Genomic DNA, 25,800 nt, shown 5'->3' with positions numbered 1-25,800 from the left:
TATCACTATTGAGCTTCTCAGTACTATTTCTTCTACCATTAATCCCTTTATGATCCTTGTTAAGACCTGTGCCTTCGCTTTTTGGTTGGACCTTCCTTCTTGGACACCGTCATGGAAAAAAAACTCTTAGAAGGTCATATCATCTTTCGGTTATTCTAAACATGGTTGCAACTACAAACAAAGAAAGGAGACTGTCGCGTATTGCCGGAAAGTCTTAAAGATCGCGAACTTCTTCTCAAATATCTTGAAGAGAAGAAGCACCAATTTTTTACTTATGACGACAAAACTGAACATTTGTTCAAAGTCGTTTTGAAAGGTCTCTCAAGTGACTATAAGTCACCTGAAGAGATCAAAAATTGGAATAAATGATTTACTTGGATTTTCCCCAGTCCAAGTAATCATTATGAAAAAGATAACCCAATATGGCATTGTTTGGAAAGAGCTTTCTCAAGAATATTATTTAGTTCACTTTAACAAAAAAGATCTAAATGATATTAAAGCTTTAGAAAAAGCTAGACTTATGTTCGATGTCCGTGTGACATAGGAACATTTCCAGAACCTGACTCAGTGCCGTGGGTGCCAAAAGTGGGGTCATCATACAAAACATTGCCGCATGGATGCTAAATGCTTGATTTGCAGAGGTTTTTCTCACGCTAAGGACGTTTGTCTTGTGAAGGATTATACCACCAAGTTTGTATGCGCGAATTGCGGGGACCATCATGGATCTAACTTTTGGGATTGCTTTTCGCGTAGGCGAGTCGTCGAAACTCGTGCCAATGCCTATTTTCAGTTAACGACCGCTTGATTAAGAATCATATTAATCAGGTGGATTATAATCATCCTCATTCACAAACTAATCTTGTTCCGTCGGGTAGCCGTTCAAATCTTTTAATTTCAAATGGATCTACCCTAGGAAAATCGTATCTGTTCCGCCCCTTCGTTTACCGAAAATTCTAACGCCAAATCATCAGATAATGTTCCAGTACTTCAAGTTATAGAAGAAAAGCATTAATTTTCGACCCACAAGAATTCTGTGCCAATTTTCGGATTTTCATACAAAGTAGGCCGAAATCGTATGGATGGGTCGAAAATTAGTGCTTTTCACCTACTAATGTCTAATTTTATAACAGCTGAAAACATACATATAGCGGTTATAACTGAAACTTATTTGAAACCTGGATCCAAACTCAAAAGAGATCCAAACTTTTTTGTGTATTGTAATGATTTACTTGATGGGGCATGTGAGGGAGTTGCAATCATCATTCATAGGCGTATAAAACATCCACTGTTTTCGTCATTAAAAAACGTGAGGAGAAGGCAAATTCAACGCACTCGTGATCCTGACATGAAAATTATATGGCACAATTAAGAAACAAACATTTTGAAAATAAAATTTCTCAATTGGACTCCTGCTCTAAGCCCTTTTGGAAATCATCTAAAATTTTGAAAAAACCTTAGAAACCAATACCGGCACTGAAAGAGGAAAACAAATTATTACTAGCTAATTGCGAAAAAGCTCAAAAACTTGTCCTTTCTCCAGGAATATCTCAGAGGATTTCCAAAAACAATTCCTGTGGGGATTTCGACCAGGAATTATCCCGGGGATTATTTCAGAGAATTCAACCAGAGATTTGAAAATTGCACCTGGAATTTCTCCGGCGATTTCCTCCTTAGGGGATTTCCTCCAGGAATTGGCCCGAGAATTTCGTCCAAGAATTCCTCCGGGAACTTCAAAGATTCCTCCGGAGATATCCAAAACTACTTTGTTCCAAGAATTCCTTCGGGGATTTGCTCCCTTTGCTTCGAATGTTCTTTTTGGTTTCTCCAGGAATTTCTCCGGAGTTCGTCAAGCAATCACCCCGGAGTTCCACCAGAAACACATTCGGAGTTTCTCCAGCAACGCCTCCTGAGTTTCTCCAGGAAATGCTTCGAAGTTCTTCCAGGATTTTTTTTTTGGATATTCTCTAGGATTTTGTCCAGAGTTCCTTCAGGAATTCCTTAGGAGTTTCTCCTGGAATTCCTTCCAAGTTCTCCGGTAATTCCTCCTGAGTTGCTCTAGAGATTCCTCCGGAGTTCTTTTAGCAATTCTTTTTATCCAGAATATCCCCCGGATATTCTGGATAAAAAGGATTCGGAGATATTGCTGAAGGAACTCCGTAAGAATTGCTGGAGGACCTACAGAGGAAATTTGGACAAAATCCTAGTTAATCTCCCAAATCAAATCATGGAATTATGGAATTACGGAATAATTCATGGAGAAACTGCGGAAGTGTTTCTAGAAGAACTCCGGGGTAATTGTGAGTTTCTGGAGAAATTTGGGAGGAAATTCGAAGGAATTCCAAAAGAATTCCCGGAGAATATCTGGAGGAAATCGTTGAGGAAAATCCTCGGCCCCAGAGGAAATCTTTGTGAAAACCTTAAAAGGAACAACTACCGAAAAGCTAAACATTACATATATTTTGCAATTGGATTAGATGGACAAATTGATGTGAAGATTTGCGAAAAAGTTACACGTCTTCTCAGTGAGAATCGAACTCACGACTCCCCGTTCTCTAGTTGGGGCGCGTTAACCACTACGCCATGAGAGGACTCATGAACGCAGAAGTTAACCTGAATTCGATTTCAGCTCAATAATCACGTGGTCCTCTTTCGCAAAGTGCACCTCTTTCGGAAGAATTAGATGCCCATCCAAACACAACGCTTTCTATATATATCCAATGCCTAGCCCGAGAGCGCATTGTTTTTTAGGTATAGGAATAGCACACTACACTAGCCAGCAACTGCGCTGGCTGAGGTTTCTATTGTGTGGGCTTCCAATGGGTCGCGACGTTCTCAAACGACCGGTTACGGAACATGAGTCCGTTGCTCGATAAATACTTGTTTTAATTATGAATCGTGGTTTACGGCCAACCAGCCGAGTGGAAGTTTAACAACTACCGAAAAGCTAAACATTACATATATTTTGCAATTGGATTAGATGGACAAATTGATGTGAAGATTTGCGAAAAAGTTACACGTCTTCTCAGTGAGAATCGAACTCACGACTCCCCGATCTCTAGTTGGGGCGCGTTAACCACTACGCCATGAGAGGACTCACTGAGAAGACGTGTAACTTTTTCGCAAATCTTCACATCAATTTGTCCATCTAATCCAATTGCAAAATATATGTAATGTTTAGCTTTTCGGTAGTTGTTAAACTTCCACTCGGCTGGTTGGCCGTAAACCACGATTCATAATTAAAACAAGTATTTATCGAGCAACGGACTCATGTTCCGTAACCGGTCGTTTGAGAACGTCGCGACCCATTGGAAGCCCACACAATAGAAACCTCAGCCAGCGCAGTTGCTGGCTAGTGTAGTGTGCTATTCCTATACCTAAAAAACAATGCGCTCTCGGGCTAGGCATTGGATATATATAGAAAGCGTTGTGTTTGGATGGGCATCTAATTCTTCCGAAAGAGGTGCACTTTGCGAAAGAGGACCACGTGATTATTGAGCTGAAATCGAATTCAGGTTAACTTCTGCGTTCATGAGTCCTCTCATGGCGTAGTGGTTAACGCGCCCCAACTAGAGATCGGGGAGTCGTGAGTTCGATTCTCACTGAGAAGACGTGTAACTTTTTCGCAAATCTTCACATCAATTTGTCCATCTAATCCAATTGCAAAATATATGTAATGTTTAGCTTTTCGGTAGTTGTTAAACTTCCACTCGGCTGGTTGGCCGTAAACCACGATTCATAATTAAAACAAGTATTTATCGAGCAACGGACTCATGTTCCGTAACCGGTCGTTTGAGAACGTCGCGACCCATTGGAAGCCCACACAATAGAAACCTCAGCCAGCGCAGTTGCTGGCTAGTGTAGTGTGCTATTCCTATACCTAAAAAACAATGCGCTCTCGGGCTAGGCATTGGATATATATAGAAAGCGTTGTGTTTGGATGGGCATCTAATTCTTCCGAAAGAGGTGCACTTTGCGAAAGAGGACCACGTGATTATTGAGCTGAAATCGAATTCAGGTTAACTTCTGCGTTCATGAGTCCTCTCATGGCGTAGTGGTTAACGCGCCCCAACTAGAGATCGGGGAGTCGTGAGTTCGATTCTCACTGAGAAGACGTGTAACTTTTTCGCAAATCTTCACATCAATTTGTCCATCTAATCCAATTGCAAAATATATGTAATGTTTAGCTTTTCGGTAGTTGTTAAACTTCCACTCGGCTGGTTGGCCGTAAACCACGATTCATAATTAAAACAAGTATTTATCGAGCAACGGACTCATGTTCCGTAACCGGTCGTTTGAGAACGTCGCGACCCATTGGAAGCCCACACAATAGAAACCTCAGCCAGCGCAGTTGCTGGCTAGTGTAGTGTGCTATTCCTATACCTAAAAAACAATGCGCTCTCGGGCTAGGCATTGGATATATATAGAAAGCGTTGTGTTTGGATGGGCATCTAATTCTTCCGAAAGAGGTGCACTTTGCGAAAGAGGACCACGTGATTATTGAGCTGAAATCGAATTCAGGTTAACTTCTGCGTTCATGAGTCCTCTCATGGCGTAGTGGTTAACGCGCCCCAACTAGAGATCGGGGAGTCGTGAGTTCGATTCTCACTGAGAAGACGTGTAACTTTTTCGCAAATCTTCACATCAATTTTGTTAGAATTAATTATTCATTTTTAATCGGGTATCTCAAATGTAACGTAGACTAGCTTTCATTATAATGCACGAACGAGCTTTTAGTCGTCTAACGCTCAAGGAAGCTTTCAGAGTGATCATATTGCAGATCATTAATTCTTTTTCTTTTGTATCCATTCGTTCGTAAGCTCATTCATCCTAGCGCAATTCAGTTGATAGTTTATAGTTGATAGTTTATGCATCGCTAGTGAAGTACGTACATCAAAGACTAGTACGGGAAGAAATACATCTCTTGGTATCTCACTCATTAGTAACAAGAATGAATCTGTGAATAAATAGTTTTATAATAGATTCTATAACTTGTACTGTTTCGTAGTTGCCGAAACATTTTTTTGAGGTTTGAGGTTGATCCAGATGTTTAATTTAACATTGGATTAGAACCTGTCCGCTTGCCTTTGTTGGAAAGGTATTTTCGAATCATTCTCCCGGTTGTGTGTGGTTGTGGATTTGTCTGAAGAATTTCGGAGATCTACGGAACCAGTCCACTGATTAACTTTAACAAATTTGTCCATCTAATCCAATTGCAAAATATATGTAATGTTTAGCTTTTCGGTAGTTGTTAAACTTCCACTCGGCTGGTTGGCCGTAAACCACGATTCATAATTAAAACAAGTACTTAAAAGGAACTCCGGATAGATATCCCGGATTAATTCCTGTAGAAATCCAATAAATGAATTTCTAGACGAAATCCCCAGAGAAAATCCTGGACAAAATCCCCGGAAGAATTTCTGAATGAAATTCCCTGAGGAATTCGTGTAGAAAATCCCCGGAGAAATTCGTAGTCCAATCTCCGGAGGTGCTTCTGGAGGAAATTCTCGGAACAATTCCTAGAGGAAAGCCTGGAAGCGTTTCTGTACGAAATCCCCGGATGAATTACTATTAGAAATCCCCTGGGGAATCCCTGGAGAAAATACCCGAGGGGGTCTTGGAGAATATCCCGAGAAATCGTTGAAGTTCCCGGAAGAAATCCCGGAGGAATTGCTATTTGAAATTCGTGGAGAAATTTCAGGAGGAATTCTTTGAGGAAATTCCCGGAGGAATTTCTGGAGCAAATCTCCGGAGGAATTGCTATTAGAGAACTCCTGAGGGGAAAAAAAATCCGGAGGATTTTTTATAATAAATCGCCAAAGGAGTTTGTGGAGGATATACTCGGAAAAATTCCCGGATAATATCTCCGGAGAAATTGCTGGACGAAATGCCCAGAAATATTTCTGATGTAAATCCTCGGAGGATTTGCTGTTGGAAATCCCCTTAAAAACTCCTGAAGGACATCCCGGAGGAGTTCTTGGGGGAAATCCCCAGAAGAATTCTTGGAACAAATCTCCGGCAAAAATATCTGGAGAAAATTTACGGGGGAATACCTGAAGCAGCTCGCCAGAGGAGTTTCTGGGCGAAATCCCTAGAAGTGATCCCAGGAGGAGTTGCGGGAGGTACTTCCTGAGGAAATTGCCCTTAAGGCAACTTCACCGGTGGTCCAAATCACTGTTTGTTTCCAAATTTTTGGACCATGTTAAAAATTGGAGCTTGCACCGGTGTTGCAAATGATCGTTGGCGTAGGAACAGGGAGTTACAGCCCACCCCCCCCCCCCCCCCAAATTTTTGAAGATAATAAAAATAAAAAAATTAAGAAACAAACAAACAATTTAACATGCAGCAAAATCTTCTGAATCCAATGTACATGACTCTTGTTATAGACAAACATTTATTCAGTAGGGAAAGTGTACCAATTATGGCTATAGTGGTTCCCTAATTGGCCAAATGTGTTTTCTTGAAAATGTGAATTGAATCTTTTTGAATGTTTACACATAAAGATATATTTGATATCAAAAATTTGAAGATAATCAAATTATCACGTATGGCGAAATACGGAACCATTAGTCCATAACTGGTACACCTACCCTAGTTACGTTATTTTATGTTGTAGAACACTATAGCGAGAAAACCTCGCTTGTCTTATACAGCATCAGCGTGGTGGTTCTGACTTTGGTGAATCACGCGAAAACCGAAAGCTTATCCGTCCGGCTGTCGATCGATTGGTTACTGTTAGGGCCCATTCACAAATTTCATAACGCTGAAGGGGGTGGGTGGGTGTCCTTAAAATGTTACAGCTCATACAAAATTCGAAAAATGTTCGTACAAAGTGCGTTACGAGGGGGTTGGTGGGTATCAAAAATGGCCATTTTCGGCGTTATGAAATTTGTGAACAAACCCTTAGAACTAACTTCTTGTTGTATGCGGTAAGCGCAATTTTTCGACATTGCAAAAAAAAATACCGTGGTATAAAAAAGTGGAAGTTTGGTTCCAAAAATTCGTTTTTTTTTCTGAATAATCCAAAATTTGGTTTCAGCATAGAGCAGCACTGCATTCTGATGTTTTTGGAGGATACCCTGCTTGAGGTGTGTGGTGATGATGATTACCTTATGAGATTCCACTAAATAAATCCATACATTAACTTCAACTCGTATAATGTCTGAAAAAATAGACAAAATTACTAAAGGAATTTCTCATACAATACATAGCGGGCATTCTTGTCGAAAAATAAGGCTTAACTTTCAAGGAATTACGGCATGGCCAAGTTTTCTTGAAATGAATGGTAGAAATTTAACATGACGTGAAAAAATGTAACAAAATCGACCATAGCATTCTTTGATTTTGATTCAATTTTTTAAGTAGTTTTGCATGAATAAATTTATTGCTTGAATTATATTTTATAAGAGAGACTATTATTTCAAAAATTATTTGATTAATATTCAACAGATTTGTAGCACATTTTTTCGAAAAGCTTTTCGATGTTCATTAGGGTTTATTCATATATTTCATAACGCCAAAAATGGTCATTTTCGACACCCACCCACCCCGTCGTAACGCTTTTTGTATGAATATTCTATAAATTTTATATGGGCCGTAACATCATGAGGGTACCCACCCACCCCCTTCAGCGTTATGAAATTAATGAATGAGCCCTTAAGGTACACCGAGGCAAGTTGAAACTGGTAGGGTAATATGAAATGCTAAGTTTTGAATATGATGCCAATAAATATCGGCAGATTTTTCTACCCTAAACGTTTGCACCATTTATTCACTTAATATTTTTGTGTTAATATTTCTTATCTTACTACCATTTGATTTGATCGCAGTAGGCTTTGCTGCGAACGGTCGTGTTTTATTTTGCTCCGCGTGCTTTTTTTTCGTGCTCCCGTTTTTTGTGATTCCGCCGATATTGGTTAGTGCTACGCCAGCAGAATTTTAGTTTGAGAGTGAATCACCGAAAGCCACCGTAATTAAACGTTATAATTCGTGTTTTGTTGTAACGGTTCACCGGCAATTGCAACTGGCTAGTAGGTTTATCCCTAGAAAAATTTGTCTCCGAAATTTTAATTTGGGTTCTACCGCCACCCAGAATGTTGAAACGTGATAAAAAAAAGTCGCTAATTGATAGCAGAGAGCCTTTTTCTGATAAAAGGAACAAATTAGAAGCAACAAATATTACGTTCTGTAATTCGATTTGTTGGAGAAAAGTGCTTTAATGTGAAAGAAACGTAGTGCAATTAAAGACATTGAAGAAATGGTTTTTGTGTGGTGAAATGACGAACGAATGCGCGGCAAAGGCGAAAGAGGAAGAAAAATATATCCCAACGCTGGTTGAGTCGAAGGTTTCCATGGCGACGGCAATGCCACCTTAGATGGTTTTCAGTGAGATTGTTCTGATTATGATTTTTACTAAAAAACTAAATACGTGCCAGTTTAAAAGAAAACATCTTTTAAACAGGAAGTGTGTTTTCATTACCTTTATCCATTTGATAACGGTAATGCATGCATGCGGGGCTTATTGTTAGTGAAGGTGACTTCTGAATGGACGTGTCTCTCCAGCCATTCTGAAATGGGTCACTGGATCTGCAATAGAGCTATCACCTTCTAACTCCTGGACTAAAGCTTTCTGCAAGAGCAAAAAGCAAAAAGCATTGTAGAAAGATTTCTTCCATAATATCGCTGCCGGACAGTGGGTGTTAGTTGGATTACACTCATACATACATACACACACATAATATTTCTTATCTTACTACCATTTCAACTTGCCCCGGTGTACCTTATAAAATTTTGGTTTAATCAAACACCTCAAGGAATATTTAAGGGTGGCTTCAGAACTTTAGCAAATCTTCTCGAAATTAGTCAATATTGTGGGATTTGTTCATACTTTTAAAGCATTCATCCTGGTGGACATCCACTCCTATGTCTACTTTTTATTATCAAATTGATTTTGGAAAAAGCTCCCGGATTTACCTTACAAATATTACTTTATATTTCTAAAGTTCAGTTTTCTCTCGCAATTCCTCCAAAAAATCATTAATTCTGTCAAATCTAATTCAGAGATATTTTGCTGAAAGTTCTATTACAAATTCTTCTTTGAATTGCTTTTCCCAAAAAAAATATTACAAATTCTTCCGCAAATTCCATCAAAAGTCCTTAAGAAATATTTCCAAATTTTCTGTTTTTTATAAATTTTGGTTCAAATCTCCGGATAATACAAGAATTGGAAAAAAAAAATTTCTTGCCCACGAAAATTTTGAGGAAATTTGTTGAAAACCCCCAGGAGAATTTTGCTTCCGAAATTAGCATAGCGATAGAAGAGTCAGTAGCAAAAGGGGGAAGGGAAAAATTTATTAAGATATTCATAAACAAAATTTTTATTTATTTTCCTTAAAATACTTCTTTAGAAATTGGTTCTTGGTTCGAATTTTTGTGCGATACAAAAGCGGAATTTCTAAAGGCTTTCTGGCAGAATTCTAGAAAACCATAAATCAAGGAAGGATAGCTTTTAAGGATAATTTCTAAAGAAGATTCTGATGGACCTTTAGAAATTTGTTTTATTTGTTAATTCATTAGATAACTTTTCACTATCGTGTAGTTTACATGTAGAGAAAATATTATAAACTATCTTTCATTGTACCATTGCCCACCTATTGTTCGACTTGCTTCAACATCTTGTTGTTTCTCCATCCTTCGCATAACGCTTTGAGGAACCTCGTACAAAAATCTGTCCACACTCCAAAGAGCAACGTTTAAAAGAATCTCAAAAAGGTAAATTATGCAAGTTTTGAAAAATTACAGAATTTTTATGCGAATGATTTCTGATTCCTGAAAATCCATTAGGAATTCCTCAACAAATTTTCAAAGTAATGCAAAAGTTTCCACTAAGATTTAAAAAAGAATCATACATTTTTGCGTTAAAATTCTACAGTACTAAAAAATAGTCGATAATAAAACCTTCAAAAAAGTTTGTTTGGAAATTCTAGAGGTTGGACAAAATGGTTTCAACATCAATATTTTCACCATAGTATCATGAATCTTTAGAGTTCATACTAAATATTATATAAGATTTTAGTTACAAATACTTTTAGTAAAAATTCCCTACGTTTTACACGGATTATTTTCTATTATAAAAGACGTCGAAAAAGAACACGATTTTATGTAGTAAATCCTATAAGAACCACTTAAGCTTTTCTGTGATGTACATTGTTAACATGTTTCAGAAATTCTTAAATTTTACGACAGAAATTGAATGTTTTTTTCCAAATTATATTTAAGCTGCAATTATTTCAAAACTTACCAACAAAGTTATTTCAAACCTTTCGTTTCATTAGAAATCTGATGTGGAGTGATTCATAGAGGAATTCATTAAGCAATCCCTAAAAAATATTAAGTTATTCCAGGAGTAGTTTTTGACCCAAAAAATGGAGAGTGTTTAATTTTTTATGTTTTTTTTTATGGAAGAGTCCTAAGATTTATATTCGCAAAAAAATGAGTTATTTCAAGAACCTGAAAGAATACTTGATGGAACTTCTGGAGATTTTTTTTTAGAAAATTAAGATTGAATTGCAAGTGCTTAGTGAATAAGATGAAAAATTTCTTCAATTAAAATCCCAAAAGAATCGTTAGTGCGGTTTTAAGAAAAAAAAAAGCTCTGGAAGCTTAGATGAATCTTTGGTATTTTTTCAGATAAATCTACAAGAAATATTCTCTAAGAAATTACTCGTGAATTTTCAATTATTTTCACGGAAAAGTTTTTGGAAGTATTGCTTAGTTAGGAATTTTTGAAAAAATACAAAAACAAATGCAAATTTTCAAGAGACTTTTAAAGAAATGCTAGATGCTGCACTTTGATTTTAGATAATCGCGGAGAGCTTCTCTGAGCAATCATGAATAACATTTTCCAATTAAATTCTTTTGAAGTGCTCATGAAATGTTTGTGGAATATTGCTAGGAATCCTTGAAGTAACACCTGGGAGAGTCAATTAATTTTTTTTGCAGGATGTCTGGATAATTTTACTACGATTTTTCCAAAAAATTCTGTGGAGAAACCTTAGAAAGAAACTCAAAAGGAAAGATGGAAAAACTGTTGGCGAACTCTCTGAAGAATTCGTGAAACGATTCCTTATTTGGTGATTGTGAAGTAGTTTTTGGTGAGAATCCATTTTTTTTCTATATTTTGGAGAAATCATTAGAAATCCTTAACAAATTATCAATGAAAATAGGAGGACACTTTAAACTAACAATTGGAATTTAAATACAATATGTACCTAGAGGACCTTCCAGGAGAAATTATTAAAAGAATATGTAATGCATTCTCAAGCGGAATTCTTCAAACGATTTTTTAAGCAGTTCGATAGAGATTCTTCGAAAAGTTTTCTGATTAGATCAAAAAGTCTGAGAATGAATCTCTTGGGGAATTCCAGGACGAACTCAATAAAAACAAGTAAACTGCCGTTATACGCATAATTGTCCCATGTTCCAAAATATGCAATCGAGAAAAACGCGTTTAAAGATTTTAACACATTTAGGCCTCGTATTGACCAGGTGTGTGGTAAATTGAATTGAAATCTTCACAATAGTATAAAGAATAGCGTGTTTATTAGAGTCAAGCGTTTGTATTATGGGAATAAAGTAAATTTAGCTACGAAATTCAAAGTGGGACTGTTATGCCTAGAAATACGGGGTTTTTGGTGAATTTCTACGCATAACAGTCCCACTGAGAGTAGTGACCAATTATGTGCTAAACATACTGCAGTGGATGACCGTTCTTACGTATAGATTGTACCGAATGTAGAGGACGTATATCCTCAAGACTATGTTAAGGCACCTAATGAAGGCTCAAGTGACATGAGCCATACGGAGCCACGTGTGGAGAAGTGAAAAAAAAAAGATTTTATAGTTTCCAAATTTGAGATGGAAAGCAAAGTTTTCTGTATGTGTGATAGTGAAAAAATGTATGAGTTAGTGAAATAAAGAGTGGATGAGTAAGTAAAAGAGTTTATAAGATATAATAAATTCCTAAATCGACTCTTCCAGCTGCAGGCTTGACAGAAACTCATCTGCGATTTCAAGGTTAAACTGCCGAGTAAATATTTAACTCAAAATTCACGACACAAATACACACTTAGAACAAATTACCGAAGTCGGTAAGCTGAACGGTCGGTAATCGATTCGGTAAATGAAAAGATTACCGAACAATCCGTAATTTGCGTTTGGGATGGCAGCTGTCAAATTTACTGAACAATCGGTAATTTTTTTACCAAATAACTGTAACTTCGAATTAGCGACGTTTCCCCACGAAGCTGTTTTTAACAAGAATAAGAAAAAACACATTGTAATATTCAACTCAACTTTATTTCATGTTAAATGCAATACCAACTTGGCAATTACATTGCAATTCACTATTATCACCTGGATGGTCGTTGAAATTCTGTTATTGGAGAGAAATGACATGCCGCTGCTGCATACGTCGGTTTCGATTAAACGCAGAAGATGAAGCAGTAATAGTGAGCCTTTGGTGTAGTGCTGCAAAAAAGCAGCGGCAGCAGACGGGTGTGAACATGTGCTGTAAATGAATTAAAATAGTATATTCAATACGAACTTAACATTTTGCTATACTTACCTTAACGTAATATCAGCAATAAATCCAAATGTTTGAAACTTTTGTTTTGATAGATGAAATCAAACTCCACCGGTGAATTGCAGAAGTGTTGTTTTGACGTTTCGAACGGACCTGATCTCTCGGTAATTTCACTCATAGATTACCGATTTGTCAGTGGAATATTTTACAGACTTCGGTGATATCGTAGATTTACAAAATTTTCAGTGATTTTATTCTACAGCTTACCGAAATTCAGTAATTTTGCTTATGACGCACTGTCAAAAGCTGCTCCATTACCGAATCGTCAGTATTTTTGAGAATTACAGATCAGTTTCGGTAATTTCATTTACCGAACTCATAAAGTCTGTTTGAGTGTGTAGATTTGACATTTCTTTGGATTTTGTTTGCAATACATATCATGATATTTTTGATACATCGCAAATTAAGTTTTAGAACCACCAACATATTTGCAACTTGCACCGAAAAGCCAACTATGCGGAATATCCCAGTATGTGGCCAGGTCATCCTATTCTTCTTTTGACTTGACTATGACTTCGTCTTGACTTCATCAAGTTTGATATGTCGCCAGATAGGTCTCAAGACCGCCAATATAATGGCTACTTCTTCTGGGGAACAGGGTATCCAAAACAACCTGGCATGTTATCAAGTCATCCAGGAATCTTTGAATTACCCTTTTTTAGCCTTAATTTGTGAATTTATGAAGTTTGATGTTGCCAGCTAGGTTTCAGAACCGACCGTTTAGAGGCCATTTCCCCCAGGAAACCGGGAATTCAGAACAATCCGACATGTGGTCAAGTCATTCAAATACATTTGAACCACCTGTAGACCTTGTGGGAGATGGAAATCCCAGTGCCACGCATTTAGTGACTCCAAGCATATAGGCGTTATGGTAACTCTACGCGTATACTGCACTAGTAATATTGGCAACGCTGTAATTACTCCTCGAGAAGCGACGGCATCGTAGCAATCGTTTGCTCGGCCTCTTTCTCTACTGGAACGTCAACAGAGTAAGTCGCGTTGGGGCGATTCTTCCTCAGTGGATTTATTAATCTTCACAATGGCGATTCCCTGCCAATCTTCAGCAAAGTAATGAAAAGTCTGTTTTCCTGGAATACTGTTTTCTTCAGTCAATCCATTGGTAGAAGAATCGCCCCATTGAGTAAAAAAGTAGTTAATTAAAATCGAAATTTGTATTTGCTGCCGCGAGTGAATTACAAGAAGATGCCGAGGAGAAAATGGCGTAGAAGAATGTGATGCGTAAAAGTGACATGTATTGGAAAAATGACTTCCTCGGATAATGCTAGTGCATGTTGTTTTGCTATCTCAGATCCGGAGCGTTGATACTGTTTTGTCGTGGAGCGGATCCTCGCAGTTCCTGTGCAAATGCTACATCATGTCGGACAGTTTATCACAGTGCTGAATGTTTTGCGGTGGAATGGTTCGTACCTACCATTCAGCACAAATGTCGCACTGACGATTCCCCGTTGCAAGAATGTTTTGCCGTCGTTCGGTTCTTAAAAACCACTCCGCAATTGCCTTGTCGCTTAGGGAGAAAAGAGAGAAGCGTATCACAGTGCTTGTTGTTTTGCAGTTTGATGTTCTTAGACATTTCGCAAATGGTGCACTGACGGAATCGAAAGAATTTGTTTTGATGTCGTTGTTCTTGCGACGTACAGCTGTAACGCAAATGTCATATCAACACGTATCACAGAGCTGAGTGTTTTGCGTTTGAATTTACATGTCGGACAGCGCAAATGTCGCACTGATGGATTAGCAATATTCTCACTACAGAACAGAGTTGTTTTGCTGTCGTATGGCTCCCAGGAGTCGCTATGCAAATGTCGCGTCGGAGTGAATATAGAGTATAACAGTATTAGTTGTTTTACTTTCCAATCATCTGAATCATTCTAAGTAAATTACACATTGACGACGAAATTCCGTCGACGTCGTATCATTGCAAAAAGAATACAAATAGATTAGCAAATTCTCAACATGCCTTCTCCCTTCGGTGATAGAATATCTGAAGCGGGACAATACATGTGTGGCCATCAGAGTGACGATGAATATTCTTCAGATGACCATAATGAAGAACATCTAACCGAATCAGTGGAAGGGTTAATTTTAGACACATAACTTCAATTTTTTTACCTGTTCCACGATGCTAAATGGCTATTTTCGGAAAATTTAATTTATGAAACAAGCAGTAAACTACTGCAATTGTCTTTATTACAAATTTAAGATTTCGTATTTATAGAACAGGTAGATTTTAGGTTAGGGAATAGTTAATCTCAGAAAAGCAAAAAAAAATAAGAGTGTACAGCACGCAGCACAGAACCATGGATGAGAAAGTGCTTTGCATGAAAAATGACGTTGTACAATTTAGCTGACGTCGTGTTTAAGAAAAGTTTTTGCATGTGACTAAAACCATCGTTGAAATGTGGACCGAAACCCAAAACAGGGATCTATAAGACAAGAAAGAACGTCAGCCAATGAATTGTCGAAACTTCGGTAAACTGGCGATACTGTATGATAACTTTTGAAATCACTGCTTCATTCAGCAACGCTATAGATTTCGTTTTAAGGGAGAAGCTCCTGTGTCTGGCTGTGGGCAAAAAAAATTCTAACAAATGCTACGGGCCAAGAAATCTGCGTCAGATTCTGTAAAATCCGGTACGTTACCGCAAACTAGTCCAAAATATCGAAAAATGATTCAGGTTCCTGAAGCATGAAGAACACGATACATATTTAGGCATGCATCAATAATAGGGCGAGGTGTTTGTTCGCTTCCATGTACGTTTGATGAAAAAGTCTAGCGCTGCAATTATCATCCTGATGATCATAAGCAGTTACTTCGCACTCAATTTTTTGAATGGCCTGTGGAGTCAACACATTACGAGAGCCGCACGAACTTCATGAGACAGTTTATGTTGTTTTAGCTACTGCAAGACACAAAGCATCTTGATTTAGGATCTAAAAGTGGACCACTTCACCCGTGCTACGAACACCACGTCGATCCAAGCTGTTGAACTGCGTCGTCACAAAAGAAATAACCACATACCATAATTTTCAATTACTTTACTGAATCACGATCCATGGCTTCAGTTCAATCAAATCCTCCAAGGAACGCATCTTTAGTAACAAGCCTAATTAACCGATGAATAATTCAATGTGCGGCCTTTTGGGGCATATTGTTCAACGAAGTATCCAGCCAAAACCAGGTCCGCGATCTCGCGCCAAGTGTGAAACAAATAGTAATAATTCAGGCACATAATACGTCGCTAACTTGGTAATCAGATATCTTCCGAAGAAATTATGTTTAGATGAAATTGTAACCTTGTAAGGGCTTTCACTGTCGGATCAAGTAAGGATATTTGGAGAAAGACGAGTCAATATTATAGTAGGAAAAAAAGGAAGCTTGTTGCTGACCGACGATGGCGTCTTGTTTCCTTCACTAAGGAGGTTAACAAACGAATGGAAGTTCCCATTTTGATTAAATCATTGCAGCCGAGATGAAACATTCGTACTCATCTTTCGTAAAACTGTCGTTCAAACTCTGATTGTTATCAATTAGGTAAGAAGATTTTGTTAAACTAACTAAATGTGATTTTTTTTTTCGCGATACATTCCAAAAGTGATATGTACCTTTATATTCTAATCAATATTGTACTACGGAGGAAAGGGAGGATGTGGGAGATGGAAATCCCAGTGCCACACATTTAGTGACTCCAAGCATATAGGCGTTATGGTAACTCTACGCGTATACTGCACTAGTAATATTGGCAACGCTGTAATTACTCCTCGAGAAGCGACGGCATCGTAGCAATCGTTTGCTCGGCCTCTTTCTCTACTGGAACGTCAACAGAGTAAGTCGCGTTGGGGCGATTCTTCCTCAGTGGATTTATTAATCTTCACAGACCTAATTTGCAAATTCATGAAAATTGATATGTCGCGAGCCAGGTTTCAGATTCGTCAATATAATGGCCACTTCCACCAGTGAACCGGTATTCGGACCATGGCCAAGTCATCCAAAAATGGTTGAACTATTTTTATTTGGACTTGGTTTGCTAAATTATGAAGTTGATTTGTCGCAAGCCATGGACTTGAAATTAAAGTAATTACTGATTCTGCAAGTGGGATTATGTCAGTACTCCTCGTGATGAATCCAAAATAACGGTGAATTTCTAATCGATGACGGCGATTCAAAATAATTGAAAAAAATTGTGATTGATCCTGAAAATTCAACTGAAATTCATTGAACAACCGATGGGAAATAATATTATTAAATTGAAAATTTCAATCAAATTTGACGTCAGACTCGCATGAATGACGAATGCATCCCGATAATACAAACACATAAAACGGGTTGTATTCCACATGGGATGTAAAGTCAACGTAACGATTTTCACAAATACCACCTAATTTAAAACTCACAACTGAATATTTTGTTCAAGATTAGCGCAGCGAATTGTATAGTGTGACAGTTATGCGTAGAAATACAGTAGTGGGACAGTTATGCGTGGAAATTCAACAATGGGACAAATTGACTTGGCTTGCTTTTCATTGATTTTCCGAACAACGTTAATTTTTGATAAGTGTTTTCTAAAATTATACGTAAAAATAAACTGTTTGATGACAAAAAGTCAAAATGCACAAAAAGTAACATGGGACAATTATGCGTATAACGGCAGTAAAGGAGTTCTTGAATAAATTCCTGTAGGAATTCTCAGAGGAAACTCTTCAAAGCACATGACCTGAAAAGATCAAAGAAGAAACACAAAAGACAATCCTTGTGAACTTTTTGCTAGAATTCTTTGAAGATTTTTGAATGAATCTTTTTCGTATCGATTAAAAATATCACTGATATGCCGCGAAATGAGACTAAATAAGAAATAAATGAAATCGATACAAATCTGTAAAAACTACGAAATTTGTGAAAATCGTGATTATTGCGACCGACATTACTTCTGTGAAACAAGTATTTGCTGGGCCCCCTCCAGAAAAAAATCCTAGCTACGGCAATGCAAATGATGTTCCAGTGTTATTTTATATGCATCAAGAGAGCTTATATATCAGCTCTAGTCTGACCGTAGTATAGGGTAAGTGATCCATTAGTTGTGGGTGTTCCTATAGTTGCGGTAGCGCCATTTATACTGATTTAATTGAATTAGCTGCAGATCCGAAACCGCCGATCGACGTATTGGCTTATTGATTCACGTAATAACTGAAAACACCGTTCAAATTACTTCAAAATTGATGAAATACCACCAAAACTGCATAAACTATTCTCACTTGTTCCAATAGTTGCGGTAAAGTGTTCCTATAATGGAGGATCCCATAAGAAAACAACGGATACCGCAACTAAAGGAACACAAATTAAAATTTTACCTCCACTAAAGGAACAGTGTACCAATAGTGGAGATATTATTTTTCACTGTCATCTCGATGGTTACTGTGTGTGTGTGTGTGTGTGTGTGTGTGTGTGTGTGTGTACAATCCATCTCCCACTGACCGGCAGTGCTTTTATGGAAGAAAATTGTATGCATGTATATTTGATACCCTTCGATATCTTTATATCTGCAGACAATTTTAGCCCGGGAGATGAAAGGTGATAGCTCTACTGAAATTCCAACGACCCATTTCAAGAATGGCAGTAAATACACACACATTCTGAGGTCATTTTCATATACAGTAAGCCCCGCATAAAAACACCCAGATATCAAATGGATATATGAAATGTTTTTACACTTCCCGAATCGAAAATTAAATTTTCGACCCTGGCACGTATTTAGTTTCAAATGGTAATAGGTGAGTAAATAATAATAATGAACGATTTTACCTGGATGTAATGCTCTTTTTTTCCGTCGCCACACTGAGCTTACCGCCAAATACTATACACTTTTTCACCGCACTGCGCGCATAACATGTTTGCTTCACCCACCCCCGCAGGAGCAAGCGTCACGGTCAAAGGATCACACACTACTAAATTATCTCGCGGATCACGCCACTTTTCTTCCCCCCACTGCACTGCGCGCGTAACAAGATTGATCCTGTCTGACCGCTTCACCCGCCCCCGCAGGAGCAAGCGTCACGGTAAAAGGATCACACACTACTCAGAAATGTGCTACAAGAATTTGGCGTTGATATTTCCGAACCGACTAGAATATTTGAGGACAATCAATCGTGCATACGAATTGCTGAGGAGCCTCGGGATCATCGAAGAATGAAGCATGTGGATATTCGATTCCACTTTATTCGAGAATGCATCCAGAACAAGATTATTCGGCCAGTTTATGTATCTACAAAAGAACAAGTTGCTGATATATTTACCAAAGGCCTACCAGCAGGACCATTTGCACATCTTCGGGAGAAGCTGAATCTCTTCGGTTGAGCGGGGGTGTTGATCTAAGCAACCGGAAGTCCATGTCCATGATCAAAGCACCCATGGAGGAAGTGACGTCTTCTTTTTCTTCTTCATTCCTATTCCAACTACTAACCAATAAACACGTATTATAAAACCAAACCGCTGCGCCTAATCAATAATTTTCACCGGCCGAATATATGAAGAATCAAGATGAAACGTGGCAGCAAATACAAAACACGTCAACCCGCGCGCACAGCCTGCTGCGATCTCACTGTCATCTCGATGGTTACTGCGATGAAATAAATTTTCTCATTAAGTGAATGGTCGTTACCTGAGAGAGACTCGCGAAGAGGAATAATATCAACGTCATATGCAGCCCAGATTCCCCTCCCACGAAACGTCAAATGCAGCCCACCGTTTTTATGGCTGAAAAAGTGAAAAGTATTGTGTTCAAAGTAAACTGTTATTAACAACCTCAGTCGGCGGAGCAGTTTTTTCCAAAGTTGCTGATGAATCTAAGCAGAAGATTAATTATTGCCAATGTCTCCTACGTTTGCTGGCATGAAATTTCACTTAAACGGCTATTTATGATTCGATGTGATGCAAACTCAATCATTTTTTGCTGAGAGGTACATGTGAGGGTTTGAACAGCATTTTGCTTCCTGCTGCTCCGTGTCTTTCGGAGCGCAATTCACGACAGCGCATAATTGGTATAAACACAAAGGGGAATAAGAAAAACACTAAGCAATCACAGAAAAAGAAGACCGTCTTCGCGAGTCTCGTCTCAGGTCGTTACTTCCCGTTACAACAATAATATGTACATTCATTGCGCTACTTGAATTTTGAGGGGTTAAATGAAGTTGAGCCGTGCTTAGTACCTCCACTATTGGAACATTGTAACGTTTTGCGTTTTTCCGTTAAAAACATGATAAAAAAGTTTGTGAACTTTTGACGTTTTTATCTTTTTAAGCAAAATCATCTGAATTTGAATTTGATTGAGCTCAGTGTTACGTATATTCTCGATAAGGTTTGTGTCTAGACTAAGTGTACTAAATTGACGTCACCCAGTATGGGATATGTGTAGTGATGTGCAAACCTTTGTAGTGTTCATTTTCGTTTTAGCCATGTTCGTTTACCAAAGGCACGAACTCTCGCCATATCAAATTAGTTTGGGCGCAATTTTTTGAAAGAATAGGCTCTTTATGTGAGCAGGTTTCTTGTCTGCTCCAAAGAAGTAGACTCGTTCATTTCGCTTCTTAAACGGCTGGAGTACAGAAGTTCGTAGTTCAATTTTAAAGCTAATTTATTTAAAGTGTGTTAGATTCGTTGTAACTAAAAGGTATTGAGAGTGATTGAAGTGATTTTTCGTTTGTACTTTGTTCTAATTTTGATCTATTCGTTTGTTCTATAAGGTAGTGAAACGTTTCGGAGTCGGTGTGTCCGACAAACGCGAACTGTTCTGTTAAATTTATAATTGTGACTCAAAAAGGTAATTTCAATGAACTCGGTTTTCTAAATTTAGTTTTTAAAATAAATTTCGCGTTGGACTTTCTAGCGCCCTGCGCTTTTTGGGTACAGGCTGGAGTTTTTCGAGTGTCGACCGAAGTCGAATACGGTCCCCGTGGCGTTTCGGGCCACCATTTCCGTCCGAGGACGTTGTTTCGAGTCCGTGCAACCACCAAGGCCCGCCCTTCGGGGTAGTCAAACGGAGCGTGGTGTTTCGCCTTGCAAAAAGGAGCGAAAATTCCCGACGATCGCTAATTAATCGTCGTAGACGGTCCACCAACGTTACAACCCCGGACCAAGCTAAACGAGAGCGCGGTTCGTGAACTGCGTCGCCAATTGCGCATCACGTTCCGGATCAGAACCTTAGGGGAGGAGTTCATTTCATCACGTACGGTCAGAGCGCCATACGCGAGGCCGTACGGAGGTACGTTGGCTCTAAACCGAAAGAAGGAGATCAACCCCGGGTCGCACGACACCCAAACCGTCCAACCCGAAACCGAATAAATTGTTGAATTTGTAATTAATAGAAAATCGAGTAGTTTTTGGTTTAGTTTCGTACCGTTTCGTGCAATTAAAGGAAGGTCACTTCAATTGCGAGTTTTTTCAGGTTGCTGCTTCGGTTTCTCCTAAAAGGTTTTAAGTTCTTCAGTTTAGTGGGTTGAACGAGTCTAAGGCGGGATTGAGCGTGTTGTGGGAGCATTTTACCTTTCAGAGATTGCGTTTCTTTTTCCAAATTTGAGCCAGCGACCGTTCGAGTACCCCTGAGGTAAAAGTCTAAATAGTCGGGCAAACCAAATCGACCGGCGGTCTCTCCAATTGCGAGAGTGGCGCTTAAATCGCCGGTTAACTATCCTCGAATTTGTCGAACGGTTACAACATTTACCCTAAACTATTTTATTTTTGAATAAACAAATAATGAGAACTGCCAGGTAGAGCGTTGGGAGGAAATTTTCTAGCGTGAAATTCCGTTTCTTTTTTCCGTGGATGTTGTCGGTGGTCCACGAGTGCTGTCAGTGCGAAAACAACACGAACGAAACGTCAACCTGCGAAGCTGTCACCTCTAATCGAAAAATTCCCGAAGAGCTGGCAAAGGAATACGCAAGCTGCAGAGTCTATGAATGGAGAGTTGCGCGAAGAGTGAAACCAAATCTACCTATCGAACTGTCAAACCGTCTACCTATCGAGCAGCCCAGCAAAACAGATAGGGGCTGTTTTCGAAGACAAAGAAGAACAAGCATTCAAAGAAGTCTCTCCGCGCAACTCTGTGTATATAAACTCTGGCAAGCTGCAGTGAAAGTAAATAAATCCAAAAGGGATTCAATTTCGTACGTAAAATCTATTCTTTACCGTTCGTTTCGATAGGTTGTGCAATAATCCTTCAATTGGGGCTGTGTAAAGCTGATGGTAGGTACGTTTCAAGGAGCCTGAAAGGCGGAAAATGTCTCCCGTCGATTGCTGCCTGCTGTTGTAATCATCCGTCGTGTTTGGCAACGATTAGGAATTTGCTACGCTGGAATTTTCTACTTTGAGGAAGCATCTGCCTTGAAGAAAGGATGGATGACAATCTGTGGTGAGTAATAAGCGTTATCATACCGTGAGCTCTGATAAGGAGGAGTTTGATATTTGTTTTAGGTTGATTGAACTGGAGTCGGCACTGCTGGATGATTGCACTGTGGATGACGTTTATGCGATATGTGAAGGGAAGGCCATTCCGGATGCGCTGCGGCCGGACGTTTGGCAGGTTTGTTTGGACGTGAGGAACAAAATGGACCAGCTAATGCAGTTCAACGAGATATTCGATCTGCCGTTTCAATCGAAACTGAGGCAGGATTGTCACAGCTTTGTCGAGAAGTTGGGAAACGAAGAGGAAGATCGGGTGGCGGTTGTGGCCGATTTGGAATCGATTCTGACGTTCTACTGTAAGAATAGAAGTCTAGTTTACGAGTCGAATAACGGATGGATAGAGTTGCTGTTGCCGTTGCTGTCCTTGAAGCTGTTGCGGTCTGATACTTATAATCTTTTCGAGTCCCTTCGAGATACGTATATTCCGAAAGGATGCGTTAAGAATGGGAACGTGTTTCATATATTCCGGTTGCTGTTACAGTATCATGATCCGGAATTGTGCTCAATTTTGGACACGAAGCGGATTACTCCGGATGCTTATGCTATGGGCTGGTTCCAGACGTTATTTGCCTCGACCTGCACGCTGCAAGTGGTTTTGGCCATGTGGGACCTGTACTTCCAGCAGTCGGATCCGTTCCTAGTATTCTTTCTTAGTTTAATTGTGTTAATCAACGGACGTGATCAAATAATCGCAATGAAGAGCGCCTCCAAAGAAGAACTTCTGAGCATGCTAGTCAATATGCCGTGCAACATTGAGGCAGACGATGTCATGGATTTTTGCTCATTGGCCCAATACTACTCGATGAAGACTCCATCATCATTCAAACGTGACCTTTTGCAAGTCCTGTTTGGCGCTCAGAGCAATGCCGCGGAAGCCAACGTCGTTTCCCAAGCACTCTGCTTGCCGGTTTCTGTCCATGAACTCGTTGAGAATGCGTCCAGTGAAAACACCAATCCAGAAGCGGTCAGATTCTTCCTTGTCGATTGTCGCCCAGCTGAACAATACAATTCTGGACATCTTTCGACGGCATTCCATTTGGACAGCAATCTGATGCTTCAAGAACCTATCGCTTTCCAAACAGCTGTTCAAGGGCTTTTGAGATCCCAGAAAAATGCCATCGAAGCCAATTCCAACGCTGGTGGAGAGCATCTTTGCTTCCTCGGGTCCGGCAGACTTGAAGAAGATCAGTATACCCACATGGTTGTAGCATCGTTCCTCCAAAAGAACACAAAATATGTCTCCCTGTTGACGGGAGGCTACGAAGCGATTCACGAATACTTCGGGGACAACATGATTGATTGCTTGGAAGACCACGATCCGTTGAAGTGTCTCGTCTGCAACAAAGAGCAACTTCCTTACGGCAAAAGCGTTAACAATAATAACATCACCAACCCTGGCAGCGTGAAGCAACCGGAAAATCGTCGAAACAACAACGCACCAGAAGGTCCCGAGCGCAAACCTACCGTTGACCTGTTTAGCAAACTTTCCTCAGTCATGAAGTCGAAGTCAGCTGAAGTGAAGGGCAAGCTAATCGACTACATCTCCAATCCGAACCCAAATGGTCCCGTTCCGGAGAAACACGTGTCTCGCACTGAGCGCAATGGAAAACGCTACCGAAACGTACCGCCGGTCTTCAGCATTGGCGAGGATCAGGATGACGAAGACCTTCCCCCATCCAACGATCTTCCCTCCCCACAACCGCTCCCCAATCGTGAATCCCCCGACGACGTTGTCTCGATTCAATCCTATCTGAAACAATCGGACGTAATTCGTCACTTCAAGTGCCAAGAAGTTCACCTCAACGGGTACATGTACGACAGCTACCTTCTCGTAACGGCGTCCCATATCATCGTCTTAAGGGAACTCGATCGCAAGGACAAGGCCCGCATCATTGTTCGCCGTCCGCTGCAATCGATCGTCAAAATCACCGCCAAAAAGCGTCACCGGGATTTGATCACCTTCAAGTACGGTTACCCCGAGGAAGAGAACCTGGTCATCACCGATATGGATCGTTTCTTGATTCCGAATGCCAGCGAGGCGACCGAATTGATTTCCAAGCACATTATCAAGCAGACGTAGAAACCCTCACTCCTGCAACCTTGTAACGCTATAGTTAACCGTCCCGGAGATTGTTACTGACTTCGAGTATCCACTTTCAAACAATGATGGAATATTCACCCGATTAGAACAAGTTTTATCAGAAATCACACAATTTAGAAACAACATTTTACGACGCAAACTGATGCTAAATGAAATAACCGTTTTAACTATTGTTCCTCTTCTTTATGGTTTTTCGCCACGAACCTTGAAAACCTAATTTTAACTAGATGCCCAATGCTTTCAAATGAACGTTTTTTCTTGTCAGTGTTTTCTAGAAATTTTATTTATACTTTAAGAATCTTCAGGTATCATTTTTATAGTTTTAAACAGATAGCAAGAAAGTTCTATTATATTTAATGAAAGATAACCGGAAGCTTAGATGTGTTTATTATTTTGATTCGTTAAGGCAGCACAGTGCTTTGTAGTAATTCTGTATAAATCTTGTAGTGAGACTTCAATAAAGACCTAAACAACTGAATCAATCATATTAATATGTTAGGGAACATCCATAAGATACGCCCAAGTCAAATTTGGGAATATTTGAGCCCCCTCCTCACTAACACGACTGTTTGCCTGTACTCAATACATTTGTGTTCAGAGGCAAGACCACGTCAGTTACCTATGCATTTTTCATTCAATTATTTAGTTGAAATCTAGACAGATAACATTGAATCAACAATTTCACGCCACAATACTCGGATCGTGGCCGCATGATCGATACGCATTTGATCCGCCCACCTAGATCACTGCGCTCCACGCCTTCTTGTACAAACAGGATCCGAAGCGAACACCATCTTTGCAGGGTTGCTGTCCGGCATTCTTGCAACATGCCCTGCCCATCGTATCCTTCCAGCTTTGGCCACTGCTGGATGCTGGGTTCGCAGTAGAGTTGGGCGAGCTCGTGGTTCATCCTTCGCCGCCATACACCGTTTTCCTGTTCACCGCCAAAAATCGTCCTAAGCACCCAACGTTCGAAGACTCCAAGTGCTTGCAAGTCCTCCTCGTGCATCGTCCACGTTTCATGCCCGTAGAGGACTACCGTAATTTCGGGTGAAATTGATCACTTTTCAAAGTTTTTCTTGTCTGATTTCTATAATGTTGACAATACCAAAATACTGAATGCAGGAAAACAAGTATGAAGGTGAGCCTCATTGACTCAAGTACCGAAATTTTCTAACAAATGTAATTTAAGTGCTAAAAAATATGTCCAAAATAAAAAATCGGGAGATCTCATTTCGGGGTGAAATTGATCACTTATCAATGCCATTATTGTTAGTTTTCAAAACAACTTTACATAATAAATTTGAGCTCCCTGAATCCGAATATGCTTGCCAAATTCTTAACAATACAATATTTATAGAAATAATGAATGTTTAAATTTCAAGAATAACGCAGAAAACGCCTAAATGTATGCAATTTCCTAAGGAATTTCTTGATATATTACAGAAATTCAATTATTTCAACCAAATCAACGAATTGGTACGAGTTTTGTTTATGAAATCTAGTTTGGGGATATATCTTTAGTATCCTCACAAACCTTCAGGATTATACCATGTTCAAATCCTTGTCTAGAACTAGAAGTTTATT

At 39.3% G+C, this 25,800-nt stretch overlaps 1 protein-coding gene and 1 long non-coding RNA gene across 2 annotated transcripts; one reads left to right on the top strand and one right to left on the bottom strand.

Annotated features, from left to right (window-relative positions):
- Window positions 1-12,440: 12,440 nt before the first annotated feature.
- LOC110675673 lies at window positions 12,441-12,972 on the bottom strand. The gene is made up of 2 exons (XR_002499700.1): window positions 12,623-12,972; window positions 12,441-12,565 (listed from the first exon to the last, which is right to left on the bottom strand). It is a non-coding gene; the product is annotated as an uncharacterized LOC110675673 (long non-coding RNA).
- Window positions 12,973-21,763: 8,791 nt separating this feature from the next.
- Window positions 21,764-24,691, top strand: LOC5565249 (TBC1 domain family member 23). Its single transcript, XM_001649539.2, has 3 exons — window positions 21,764-21,785; window positions 21,852-22,059; window positions 22,122-24,691. Exons 2-3 carry the CDS (start codon window positions 22,043-22,045, stop codon window positions 24,190-24,192), a joined length of 2,088 nt encoding a protein of 695 aa, XP_001649589.1. The 5' UTR covers window positions 21,764-21,785; window positions 21,852-22,042; the 3' UTR covers window positions 24,193-24,691.
- Window positions 24,692-25,800: the final 1,109 nt, after the last annotated feature.

The sequence above is a fragment of the Aedes aegypti genome, chromosome 2, assembly GCF_002204515.2.
Source record: "Aedes aegypti strain LVP_AGWG chromosome 2, AaegL5.0 Primary Assembly, whole genome shotgun sequence".
In the NCBI taxonomy this organism is placed as follows: Eukaryota; Metazoa; Arthropoda; class Insecta; order Diptera; family Culicidae; genus Aedes; species Aedes aegypti.
Note: the sequence above shows the minus strand (reverse complement) of the source record. Positions and strands in the feature narration are given on the sequence as shown.